General features: G+C 47.7%; 1 protein-coding gene across 2 annotated transcripts in view; it reads left to right on the top strand.

The window, feature by feature from the left end:
• The window catches only part of BCAR1 (BCAR1 scaffold protein, Cas family member), a 573,883-nt gene that overhangs the window by 236,544 nt on the left and 323,131 nt on the right, over nt 1-14,208 (top strand). For both annotated transcript variants that reach the window (XM_086945218.1, XM_086945219.1), the window contains exon 4: nt 8,825-9,829. In XM_086945218.1, coding sequence (XP_086801344.1) covers nt 8,825-9,829 — 1,005 coding nt within the window. The remainder of the gene's footprint in view (nt 1-8,824; nt 9,830-14,208) is intronic.

The raw sequence follows: 14,208 nt of genomic DNA, 5'->3' as shown, positions 1-14,208 counted from the left end.
AGGTGGAATGTGACTGCATGGCTACCCTCACTTTTTGCCTGGTGTTTTGCTGGTTTTCTACTTAGTTTGACTGGGATCCTGCTAATCAGGACCCCAGTCTATCTGCTTTCTCCCTAAATTGATTGCATGTACTTTAAGTACACTCCAGATTGGATTCTGGGGTACCCTTATAAGTCCCTATTATATGGTATACAATATACCCAGGGCATAGGTACCCCAGAGGCCTCCCAGGGGCTGCAGCATGTATTATCCCACCCCTGGGAGACCACTCAAACTGACTCCACAGGTCTGCTACTTCAGCCTGTGTAAGGTTGTGCATGCACCCCTTATTTAGATATAGGTTCACTATATCTAACCTTATCACTGCACATATAAACCTTCCAGTCACCCCTATGGTAGGCCTTATCATTCCTGAAGGAAGGGTGCTGGGTTTTATGTGCGAGGATGCCCATGCATGAGCAGAGCACCTCTGCAGCTTCGGAATCTATTCTCCGGGGTTGTTCTGTGATGCAGCCATACCATATACTCTTAAGTGCATTATAATCTTGCAGCAAATGCTAACTTTAAAACGGCTGGCCAGAAACACGTCATGTTTGGTGTCAAACACCTTGGAATCGTACCTCCACACCAGTAACTGGTGTGGGAGGTATGATTCCTCCATGGTAGAACCACTAATGTGGGGTACCGGTCTACCTGGTACCAGCTTTCCTCAACCCTGGCATCACAAGATGGATGTTGCCAGCCACAGACATGCGTCTGATCTCCTGCTGCTGGACGAACACCGGCAAGGGAGGCTGGACAATAGGTTTCCTGTCACAGGGAAGTGTGACCACATCCCCGATAGGCTTTAGTGTATTTGGGCTGGGCGGGTGCTTTGATGTCTGCACTTGGGGCACATTTGGTGTCCCTGTGCATTGTCCAGCTCAAACCGGTTGCAGGGGCTATCGGCACCTGCTCTGGTGCGAAACTGGACAAAGGACACGGGTGTAGCCACCCCTCTGTCCTGACCCTCCCATAGGTGGGTCCTCAGAGTTTGTCCCAACCCTTCCTTGGGTATAAAGTAGGAACCCCTGACTACAGGACTCTAAATTTACCTGGACGAAATTCTGCTACAGAAACCAAATTTTGCAATATATTAATTGCATATCCATGTAAATATATGTTTATGGCCCAACATCCATTTTCCATATTTAAACCATAAATTTCCTCCACATCCCCTCACTATATTTTTTGTCTGTCACTACAAAGCAGCAGTGAAAGGTGGAGGTGGTGAATAAGGGCACATTTAAAAATTGTGCATGCGTTTATAAATATTCCGGCACATCAGCTGTGCAGGTTTTTGAATGAATCCTGTTAGCTTCAGTGCACAACTGCGGTCTAGGGGCCCGATGTAGGTAATCCCAGATTACCGATTCTTAAATACCGAATCATACCGATTCGGTATTTAAGAACTGGCAATCGGGATGTAGGTATATTTACCGAATTATATACCGAATCGGAATGATTCGGTAATTACCGAATCGGTAAATACCGATTCGGTAATTGCCATTCATTCCTATGGGCCTGGAGGCCCATAGGAATGAATGCCAATTACCGAATCGGTATTTACCGATTCGGTAATTTAAGGAAACATTGAAGGGTGGCAGGGTGTCACTTTGACACCCTGTTGCACCCCTCAATTATGTATAGGTGCACATGTTGCAGACATACATGCCCTAAGGGCATGTATGTCTGCAACATGGCACCGTTTAAAAAGCAAACAAAATGCTTTTTAGAGGGTTTTCATTATTTACCACCAACTTCTAGTTGGTGGTAAATTATGAATTCTTACACCCCTGTAGCACTGATTTCAGTGCTACCTACATTCCAAAATACAGATTCAGTATTTTTACCGATTCGGTATTTTACAGAATCGGTAAAATTACCGATTCTGTATTTTGAAATGCCCCTACATATCAATATCCAAATACCGGTCGGAAACGGCCGAAAATCGGTATTTTCGGCCGTTTCCGACCGGTATTTCGATACCTACATCGGGCCCTAGATGTCTTCACGGGTAGAATTTGAAATGGACTTTTAAAAGTAAGTGTATCTATTTTAAATGTTGCTCCTATAGTTTCTACATATGAATGGGCAAATCAGCTTTAAATTAGCTTTAAAGTGACCACCAAGTGCTACATTTTAAAACAAAAGAAAACATTTTCTTGGCTGATAATTTAAAATGGCCTGTTTTCAAGGACTAAGCCAAATGTATTGAGCATATCTTCAAAGAGATAATGCTAATACTATGATAAATGCAGGAGATGGGTTTTAGGTCCAGCCATGTGGAATATGCGCCTCCACTGGAATCTATTGGCAGGTTCGTCCACCTAACACTTTTCCAAGGTCTTTAAAAACAGCAACAGACACCTGGCAGTAATGAGTAAAGCCTGTAGTTGAAAAGTTCTCCTTTTGTCTGTCTGAGGCAGCAGCGGCTGGTATCAGTGCAGAGTTGGGGGGGCGACGAAAAAATAAACAATATAAAACCATTTACCTGCCTCTTGCCACATCGACAACTCGGTGCTATTATGATGCTGCACTGCAGAGGCGCCCCTGCGAGCAATTCTGACGCTGCTCTCATGTTTGAAAGCAGGGTCAGGATTGGTCTGAGCGCTGTGAATTTGTGGGAGCGTGTCTCTACACCTGCGCAGCTGGGTTTAAGACAGCTTTAATGAGCATGTCGGTTTGGCCTTCCTGAGATGGCTGGCCAAACCGACATGTACACTAACAGAAGTGCTGCCCACCACTTCCCTCCAGCCTGTCATTGTCTGTCCCACCCTCAGGACTTGTTTGTGATAAAAAGAAAACGATAATAAAACCTGTGTTATTATCATTTTATTTTTTGAATTTGCGGCTGCTGGCGGGGGTAGGGGGGAGTTGGGGGCAACGCTCCTCAACCAATGCGGAAGAGCCAACGCTGGTCTGAGGTGTCCTGTACACAAAGACACGATCGTCTTGACACTTAGCCCTTAGCAGTTGAGGCCTGGCTGGGCTAGGTTAAACAAACCCCATTCATGTTTTATTGGCAGGGCAAGGGCCCCTAGGGCCACATTAACTTGCGTGGCTTGCTTTAAGACGATGTGACCAGTGGGGCTGCACTGGACACTGACCTCGAGGGGGGGGCTCTGTGTTTAGAAACAACTTACGATTTAAAAGAGACTTACTGCAGAGTTCCTTGTGTTCCAACTTTCAGGCAGCAATACAAATGTCAAGATAATTCTTGTGATTAATGTTCTTGTTAGAGAAAGAGATCTTTTGTCAAGTGGCAGTTTTAACTCGCCATAAAGTAGGGCAGAGGGTTAATATGCCTGCTGCAAATAACAGAACTGTATATTATGAAGCTAGCTGAGTGGATTAGTAAACCCAGCCTTTACCAGTGCTTTAAAACAAATTAAATGTATGTGAGAGGAGTTATGGAAGGATGAGGGGCTCTATTCCCGGGTGGTAGGGAGGGAATCCGAGGGGTAGGAGGCTATGGGTGGAGCGCGAAAAAAGATTGTTGCACCAGGCACCACCAGCGCTAAAGCTAGCCCTGCTATCCTGGCTCCTATGAAAATAATGCAAAACTGTATCCTAATATGCGTTTTGTCCAAAATATCACTTTTCATACTTTGTATCACGTTGTACATTTTGTGCCACATTCCTTGCATCAGTAAATGAAGTACAGCACATGAGATTATTACACGTCCATATATGGCAGCCATTGATAAATACAAACTTATAATACTAACACACGGACCACAGTCAGGGCACTAAATACTGTTCAGTCAGAAAAAAATGTGGTACATGCTTTTAAAACCTGTCCCATTATCCCCAGCTTATAGCCATGAAGGCCCTTGATTATAAAAATATCCCATCTCCAATCAGAAAATGAGAATCGTTGGTGCCAGATACTTATGTAAACAAGCATTGGCATAGCCAATAGGTCTCACCTTTGGGACAGTATAATTATTTTGCCATGCAACAGTTGATGTGGTTGCACCAAGGATATTATGCTGCATAACTAAATACTTATAAGGTCCCAAAGGCGAGACCTATTGGTTATGCCAGTGCTTGTTTTCTCCCAGCTGAAGGAAATATCTATCTCCTTGGAGAACCCCATTCCCCTGCACCCCACCAATTTTGTGAGTGTTTTCTCCCCTGTAAGATGGATGTTTGCACCTGTGCTTCATTAGGGTACATTTCTGTTCTTTTCCAGGTGCAAATGGGCTTGCGAAACGTTTGTGAAAACCCACAAACATGCGGAGCGGCTGGGTGTTCACCATATCAGACAGACACCCCAACCCAAAATGCCCAAACCGTGCCTCCATGAGTAGATTTCATCAAACAGAATACTTCTAATTACAACTGTACGTTCATATTCTGAGAACGCAAAGCGTGAACTACATATGTGAGTGAAAGTAACTGTGCAACCAACTTTCGGCAGAGTGGAAACGTGAACAGAAAAACAGTTTATATTAATGGCAAAACTTGTGGCTGGCAATATCACAAAGAACTGCAGAATATCCACTCTGCTCACCCCCAAACCATTCCAATACTCTGTCTACGAGGCAATCCCAGTAGCAGTCTGGCAGCCGCATTTTGGACTACTTGAAGTTTCCGGGTCAAGTAAGCCGGACTGCCAGCCAGCAAGGTGTTAGCGTAATCTAGGCGAGACGGAATAATTTCTCTGACCACCGTCTCCTTAGCGCTCACTGGCAGCAGAGAAAGGAATTTCTTCAAGATTTTAAGGGTCCCAAAACAAGTCCCTGCCAGCTTTTTTATCTGAGAAGAAAAGTTCAAGTCTTCATCGAACCAAACCCCTAGGTTTTTGGCCAGGCCCTTGCTCACAGTAGGGCATGGAAAGTCAGGGGGCCAGAGCCTAGCCCTGAAGTCCTCAGGGAATGAACCATACAGAAGAATCTCCGATTTTACTTCATTACACTTCAACTGTGCGCTTGCTTGCCAATGAAACACTGAGGCTAGACAATGCTGCACAGCCTCCACCGCATCCTCTCCCCTCTTCCAAGAGAACAAGAGTTGTGTGTTGTCTGCATAGGCCATCACCTTAGCCCCCAGAGACTCCGTAAGTTAAACCAGCGGAGTCAGATAGATGTTGAAAAGAAGAGGGCTAAGGGATGACCCCTGAGGAACACCAGTGGCCAGATGTAACGGCGTAGACACGCAGGGGGGCAACCGCACCTGTTGTGATCTGCCCGCCAAAAAAGTTTGAATCCAGCACAACGCCGAACCGGAAATGCCAATTGCCATTAGGCGATCCAGAAGTAAAGAGTGGGGCACCGTATCAAATGCCCCCGAGAGACCGAGCAAGACCAGAGCGACTCTCCCGCCGGCATCCAGGCACTCACGGATCACCTCTGTCACCTCCACAAGCGCAGACTACGTGCTATGGGCCGCATGAAATCCCGATTGCGCTGGGTGTAACAGACCCGCCACCTCTACATAGTTGGTAAGCTGAGATGTCACGACCTTCTCACAGACTTTAGCCAAGCTTGGCAAGAGCGAGATAGGCCGATAGTTGGCCGGGGACATTGGGTCTAGGGACGGTTTCTTAAGGAAGGGGCAAGATTAGTGCTTGCTTCTAGGGTAGCGGAACCCAGCCCTCGCAAAGTGATTGATTGATCACTAGATTGACTTCGCCATTAATTGTGTCAGCCACCTCCGCTAGAAGCCTAGCCGGACAAGGATCTTTCGGCGATCCTGATTTGAGGGCTTTCAAAATTCTAAGAGATGTAATTAAATCCACTGGACTAAAAGCGGAAAAAGTGCCTTCTCCTGCACCCCCAAAGGAGCAGCCAGAGTTTTCTTAGACCCACTCAATAAAGATTGCTGGATGCCGACTATTTTCTCCTGAAATTTGTTAACCAAGGCTTTTAGTGACTACACTGGAACTTTTGACCTAAAGTAACATTTATCTCACCAGTCCATCTAGAGGGCTTCTCTGGCATGCTGTCTGCATTCCTGCTTTTTTCTCTGCCACTTCATATAACCTCTTTCTAATCCTCATCAAGTGGCCTTTAGCTGCATTTGTGAGGGGTTCCCTGTATTCATTGCTCAGTTCGTCTAGGAGATGACAGCTACTCACTTCAGTGTTTGTGGGCACACCCATCTTGATTATAAGCATAACTCTCTCAGGGTCCCCGGCTTTGCTGTCCCGACAATTTTCTTGTGAATGATGACAGATGACTTGTCTTGAGAGAATCCATTTGTATGCCTCCCATAAGGTAACCGGAAAGTTACCTGTTCTTTCTTTTTCCTATGGAAAGAGAGTTGTCACAGTGTTCAGGTGTGCGATGAGAGTATAGTTGGCAATTCCAGAACATCCATTTGACACATATCCCTCTCATTCCTAGGGCCTTCCCCCCTAAAGTCAAGAGAAAGGGAGAATGGTCTGAGATTCCTCAGTCAAGGAATTCTACTAATTCAATGTGATCAAGTCATTATCGGGACCCAAAAATGTATCTATCCTAGAGTGTTTTCTGTGGGTTCAACATTGAAAGGCGTATTGCCTTTAGGTTATTTGACATTGGTGCCACCTATCACTCAAGTCCAGGATTAGAGTTATATTGGCAAGGCCTGCTGGTTTGTTATTCTGCCAATAACAAGCATAACATCTGGGGAAAACCTCCTAGTGGGGAAATCCTACACAGTACATTCCGCTGGAGTCTTCAGGGGCCATAAACGTAAGGTGCGGTAATGTGCTTGTTCCTCCACGAACATCTCCTAGCACCCCATTGCATCTAACCATTTCAAAGACAGAGTGAATGTTGGGGTATTTCATATATATATCATAACCCTTCTGCAATACATGCATACTTTCCTTTGCCCACAAACTGGCATGTAGTCCCTGTGAAGTGGGTCTCCTGGAGCATGACCAGATAAGATTTTATTTTCCTCTGTGAGAATTGGGTCACAATGTTACATTTAATGCCATCCCTCAACCTTTTCACATCCCACAGGAGAATTTTCCAAGATCTTTGGGAAACTGTTTGAACCTCAGTCATCACCGTTGTGTAGCTCTCAACCTACAAGCTTTCCCCTCAGACAGGTCTGCATACATAAACATAACACTCTCTCAGACATCACAATGTGCAATCCGTAATTTTCTTAAAACTTTCCTACTAAACGTTTTCATCCCACACCCTCACAGAGTGGATCCATAAGTGTCTACCAACCTAGTAAACAATGTTCTGTATAGTCCAACTTAACATCCAACAAAATGAATGTACATAAGTTTCAAAAAATAACATTAACCATATAATGTACTGTTATGGAGGATCAACCAAGTAATTCATGCCATGGAGAGCTTTATCCCACCTATTGAGCACTACATACCGGCATCTAGTACCTTGCAGTATCAGTAGGAGCCAAGTATATCAAGCATTCCTCACATGGTCATGTCTTTGGCTTAACTTCAACTCTAACATGTATTCCACACTTGCTAGTTGTCCCTTGGAGTGCAAATATTTACAGAGGGAACCAAGAGAGCCCTGTAGCAATGAGTTGCAGTCCCCGAATTTCCCCCAAGGTGTCATCAGCTATCCTCACTCCATAGATCTGTAGAGGTGATAAGTAGTTAAGAAATTTTTCTGTGACTGCGCGCTTCTACTAGGGACTAGATGCTCTTTGAATCAGAACACTGGTGGAAATGTCTGCTGTATTCTGTTGTCCAGTATGCTTGGGTGCCACTGTGGTCATCTCATCAGTTTGCCAATCCCTGCTTCTCGTTTTGGGTTCACTTCTTCTCTGAGAGACTTACAAACTGCCAGTCTCCTGTTTCCGATCCTTTGTTCTCTATCAATTCAGCCTTAAGGGTGCTACAAGTTCATTTACCTCCCTTTTGCAATGAATGGTTTTACTGCATAAGGCATCATATATTTCAGTCTAAGCTTATTCAGTTTCTATTTTGCAGAACCAGACCTTCTGAATTGTTTCTAGAGGTTTATCCTAATGATGCAGGCAATGGCATATATTATAATTTTTTATTAATGTGATTGGAACATCCATTCGTCTCATCTGTGATTGTTTATTTTGCAGTGTTGGGAATGTTTCAAATTTAGGCGAGGAGAGAGAATGTGCTTTGAACGTGCAATTAGTAAAACAGAAGTAGTCCCTGCAATCTTATCAATTAGATGTGGTTTTTTTGCACAAGAAAGAAATAATATATATAGCATCCACTGACCTCACACAACCCAAAAGTGCAACATTACATATCCATAGTGACTAGTTAAAACAATAAACTAATCAAAAAACAGTGATATTAAAAATACAGATTTATTCAATAACAATACAAATTCTGTACAGAAGTACCATAAAGCAAGAATAAAACAGTGTCAATTCATATAGGCATATTAAAAAGATTAAAAACAGAAAACACAAGTTGTCGACGCAGCGTTTCGGTAAATGTTTTACACCTTCATCAGGACAGTTTTCTAATTTCATTAGTTTGATGGGGGTGATGTCTTTTCAATTGAGCACCTTGAGATTATTCTGTCTCTTTGGTGTGTATGTGTACAAGGGAGCCACCGAGGTCTATAATTGTTCTCGAAGGATACGAGTATTACAAGGCCAGTATTTTCCTTACAGATAGAAGTAGGGGATTGCCCTCCTTATGAGTTTTTTTTCAATTGACCATCTGTTTAAAAGAGTCCGGCCTCCCTGCTCCGCTTGTACTGTTGCTGTGTTAGTGGGTTCAAAAGAACGTGCAATGTCATTAACGTATTGACGATATCAAAATACATTTAATTGCAAGACAAGTGATTATTGTTGCCTTTTCTTTATGCAGATCTACAATATTCCATCTATGACTACGAGTAATTCTTATTTCTCCACCAGAGAGGACACGTATGATACACCCCCTAGGAAGCAAGAACGGCCTTTGTTTGTTCAGTGCATGTATGACTTTCCCCGTGGGGCACCAGGAGGCAAATCACTGCCACAGGACAGGGATTCTAAAGTCATGGAAGAGCTCACAGACAAAAAGACAATTTCTGTGTTCAGCACTGGGAGCTCAACATGTAACATTCCCACCTCTTTACAGGCAGTTGTCCTTGTAAAGGAGACTTCTGTAGGGTCAGCAAGGCCTTGCATGCTCGACCTGGACTTGGATGTGGCCATGGTCATGCTTGCTAAGCTCCAGCACAATGTTGCCACCTCTGTATCTCACCTAATGTCTTTTGTAAGTGGTACATGGAGAAGTCCTGAGCAGATAGGGGCTCATTTGCAGGACATTCAGACTGCCATCGTCAGTGTGCAAAATGCAGTGAGAGAACTTCTTGAGTTTGCACGAGGTGCTGTTGGGAATGCTACACAAGCAGCTGACCAAACCTTGTACACCAAGCTCAGCAAGCAATTCCAGAAGATGGAGGATGTATACCAAACACTTTTGAAGCATAGCCAAGCTTTGGATGGCTGCAACTGGTCCTTAAACATTCTTATGGCCCACAAGTCAAATTCAGTAGATGACCTGGACCACTTTATTATGCACTCCCGGGGAATCCCAGATGATACCAAACAACTTGCATCATTTCTCCGTGGGAATGCTTCCTTGTTGTTCAAAAAGACAAATTCCAAGTCAGTCCCTTTTGATTTCCAGACTGGACTTCGCAATGCTAATGAGTTGGTCAACAATAATTTGTCTGTCCAGCAAACTGGAAACTGGGAGAAACCCAACATACAGTCCAGGCCATTGCCTTTGCCTCCAAACTTTGTGGCTGGTGAATCTCCCGACGGATGCTCGGAAGACAAGAAGTCTGGAATGATGGAAGATTATGATTACGTCCATTTACAGGTAAATGCACACAGGCTTAAAGTTAAAATGAATCCAATTGTTGGGTGAAATTCAGTTAATATAGTTTTGGTGCTAATTTTACTTGTTGGAATTTGGCATAACTAACTTGCCCCTTTCTGCAAGCATATGTTTTAATACAAATAGTTATACAATGATGCCTTCACATAAGAATCTTCCAGTCCTTCAAAACTCCTCTCAGGTCACAGACAGCAGGACCAATCAATCAATCAATCAAAGGCATTTATAGAGCGCACTACTTACCCGTAGGGTCTCAAGGCGCTGGGGGGAGGGGGGTGCCGTTACTGCTCGAACAGCCAGGTCTTCAGCTTCTTCCTGAAGGAGAGGTGGTCTTGGGTCAGGCGCAGGTCGGTCGGGAGGGAGTTCCAGGTCTTGGCGGCCAGGTAGGAGAAGGACCTTCCTCCTGTTGTCGCTCTTCGGATGCGGGGGACGGCGGCAAGGGCGTGGTTGGCTGATTGGAGGTGGCGTTTGGGAGCGTAGAAGTTGATTCGGTTGTTGAGGTAGCTCGGGCCTTGGTCGTGTAGGGCTTTGTGTGCGTGGGTGAGGAGGCGGAAGGTGATTCTTTTGTTGACGGGGAGCCAATGCAGGTCTCTCAGATGTCCGGAGATGTGGCTGGTTCGTGGGATGTCGAGGATGAGTCTGGCTGAGGCGTTCTGGATCCGCTGGAGTCTCTTCTGGAGCTTGGCGGTGGTACCGGCGTAGAGGGCGTTGCCGTAGTCCAGTCGACTGGTGACGAGGGCCTGGGTGACGGTCTTCCTGGTCTCGGTGGGGATCCACCAGAAGATCTTCCGTAGCATGCGTAGGATGTTGAAGCACGCCGAGGAGACGTTGTTGACTTGCCTGGTCATGGAGAGGGAGGAGTCCAGGATGAAGCCCAGGTTGCGTGCGTGGTCTGTCGGTTTGGGTGCGGTGCCCAGGGCGGGAGGCCACCAGGAGTCGTCCCAGGCGGAGGGCGAGGAGCCCAGGATGAGGACCTCCGTCTTGTCTGAGTTCAGTTTCAGGCGGCTGGTCGTCATCCACTCGGCTACCTCTTTCATCCCTTCGTGCAGGTTGGCTCTGGCGGCGGCGGGGTCGTTGGTCAGGGAGAGGATCAGCTGGGTGTCGTCGGCGTAGGAGATTATGTTGAGGTTGTGTTGGCGTGCGATGGCCGCGAGGGGGCTCATGTAGACGTTGGCCAGTCCTCTTCAGTTCCTCCTCAGGTCCAGCACTGTTCGGAAGGGGTTGCCTGGAGATGCCACATTTATGCCTAGCACAAGCCAGTGGGTAGAATGACTCTGGGGCACACCCTAACCAATGGGGTAAATGTTTCTGGGGCATACCCTACCCACTTTTGGAATTTTCAAGATGGTGAAAGTCTTCAACTACACTCAACTTGGCACTGAGGGTTGAGGTTATGTTTGGGAAATGTACTATGGTAATCCTAGTGTCCTCCCACAGCTAAGACTAAAATGATGCAGCCACTGTGTCCACAATAACAGAAGTCTGGTAGAACAAAGCAGGGTTCATCAGCAACCAGGTAGAGAATACACATGAATTGTCTTGCATCCTGTTCTGCCTTTCAGTTGCACAGCAGAGAAAACCCAGCAGACCTGGCATGAAGGCTTGGACACTGTAATATACAAAAGAAAGCTCACAGCTCCCACCCTGCATATTCAGTGACGTTCAGAGAAGCCTTTTTGACAGCTATTCAAATGCTAATCCCTGGCTGGGAATAGTTTCAGAACAAATGCAAGTTAGCCTCCAGGAACTTCAAATAGGGAAAAGGTATGTTTTTAAAAGTTATTTTTCCTAAATATTTTTTTATACCGACTTTACCTTGATTTGGATTTTGAATAACTATTAAAAATAGTTGGTTAATTACTTTTCTAACTAGTTCCATTCCTGAGATACAGTATTAGGATTTTAATCTGTACTCTGGTTTTCTACACAGGACAACTTGGCCTGCCACTGTGAAAAAGAGCTTTATGGTGCTAGTCACTGTAAGGACATGTTAACATAAAATATCACAGGCCTTACTTTTAAATTCCATGCACGCTGCTTTGTGGACTGCAAGGTCTGCGAAGGGGCGACTTAGTATTTAAAACAGACGTTTTGACTTGTCAAAGGGTTTATTTTGATGTGTCAAATTGCAGTCTTTAAACTGCCACAGTCAGGCTACATGGATTGAAGACATGTTCTTTTAACTTTGCACCCACACCCTGATCCACAGTGGACCGCTTCTTGCACAGAGGAAGAGTTTCCCAATTCCCAGCAGTTTCCAAATACAGGCTGACACCAGCGAAGGGGACCAGAACTACATATCTGAAAGAGACACGTTAGTGATAGATTCCTTACCTTAGAATATCCTCAGGCGTCAGACTGGATCCGGAAACTTTTGCGTAGCAGTACCCTTGCGCGTCGGTAGGCGTTGTCTGCGGCTCCGCGTCCGTCGTCGGCGTCGTGGGCGGCGTGATGACGTCGTCGGAGTATATAGACGCCGCCTCCGCGTGCTGACGTCAGTTCTTCTTTTTTCCGCGCCAGCCAGCGCAGATCAGGAAAAAGCAGTAACCCAGTCAATTTTTGACTAACTTTTGGTGATCTTTTTGATCCTTTTCGAAGTCTTCACGACTCCAACGGTGCCATAGGGATGCACAGCTTCAAGCATTGCAACGAGTGCGACCGTACCATGTCGGTCACGGATCCCCACCGCCTGTGCCTGACGTGTTTGGGCGTCGACCATGACGACGAGGCCTGCTCCGACTGTCGGGCCCTTTCGAGGAAGGCCAGGCGGGATCGGTCCCGCAGGCGACTCGAACTCCGACAGTCGGCCCGCGCCATGTGAGGTCCCGGTCCCGGTCCCACGGGAGGTCGAGGGACAGGTCGCGGGGACGGAGCCGTCACAGCTCCGGGAGTCGGCGCCGCTCCTCCGGGTCCAAGTCGTCAGGTAAGAAGCATAAGAAGTCGAAGAGACATCATCGCTCTTCTGACTCCCCCCGACGCTCGCGCGATGCGGCCGGGGGTTCGGGTGACACCGCCCACGCGGCTCCTCGGGAGTCGCGGACGCCGCGTCCGGCCCCATACCCTCCGGTCCATGGGCTACACGCGACGCCGGAGGAGATTGAGCGTTTCCTCATGGCCATGAGGTCCCTTTCTCCTCCGACGGGTTCCGCGGCGCCTTGGGGCCCAGCGGACCCATCTGGGGGCCCTAGTGGGTTGGGGGCTTCGGCCCCGACGCCGCCGATGCCTTAGGGCCCGGCGCCGCAGGGCCCCACGATCTCGACACCGCCGGTGCCCTCGGGCCCGGCGCCGCAGGGTTCAGCGGCTCCGGCGCCGTCGGCGCCTTCGGGCCCGGCGCTGCAGGGCGCCGCTGGATCTTCATCAGGCTCTGGACCGTCACCAGTGGACATTACGACCCCCCCGGCGTCGGTCCGTGTGGTGTCACCTCCGGCGCCGTCCTCGGGCGACGCCGTCCCCGATGCCTCCTTTTATTCGGTTCCAACGTCGGGATGACGCCTATCGGCGCCGATCCTGACGCCTTTGGAGATTTTTCCTTCTACGAGCCGACCTCATACAATTACGACCCTGAATCTCAGGAGATGAGGAGGATTGGAGGGGTCTGAGGACCCTCTGACCAAAGACTGTCAGTCTGATATGGACTGGGCAGGAGACCTTGGGGAGGCCAGTGGCCTGGACACCTCTCCAGACACTGGATTTGTCTCTCCTCCTACCGTGACTTTGGAGGAGGGAGCTACCTCTAGTGTGGTGTTGACGAGGGCAGCCAAGGCCTTGGGCCTTCAGCTCCTCGTCGCGGCCGTCAGGACTAACCTCCTCACAGAGGTCCTTAAGCCGCAGTCATGCTCCATGGAGCCTCTGCTGCCGTTTAATGAGGCCTTGTCCGACGTTCTTTTGGGCACTTGGTCCAGGCCCGCTACGGGTTCGCCCGTAGATAGGAACGTGGCCAGACGCCACCGCCCGGCCCCGGGCGACCCATGTTTCCTGTCCTCCCACCCCACCCCCGAGAGTCTGGTCATCCAGGCCTCTAATTCCCAGACAGCATTCCCGTCAGCCCCGCCGGACAGGGAATCCAAGAGGTACGAGAATTATGGCAAGAAGATATTCTCGTCCCTTAGTTTGGGACTGCAGTCTTCCAACACCGCATGCCTCTTGGGCCGCTACACCCACTCTCTGTGGGAGACGGTGGCGGAAGTGCTGCCAGAGTGTCCGTTGGAGGTACGGGCCAAACTCGGTCAAGCCCTTGTGGAAGGCCGGGACGCAGCCAAGTATTCCATTAGGTGTGGACTGAATACTACTGACTCGCTGGGCGGAGCGATGGCTACGACAGTGGCGGTCAGACGCCACGCCTGGCTGAGATCCGCCAATTT

This window comes from Lissotriton vulgaris, chromosome 12 (assembly GCF_964263255.1).
Source record: "Lissotriton vulgaris chromosome 12, aLisVul1.2, whole genome shotgun sequence".
In the NCBI taxonomy this organism is placed as follows: domain Eukaryota; kingdom Metazoa; phylum Chordata; class Amphibia; order Caudata; family Salamandridae; genus Lissotriton; species Lissotriton vulgaris.
This window is presented reverse-complemented; position numbering and strand designations above follow the sequence as displayed.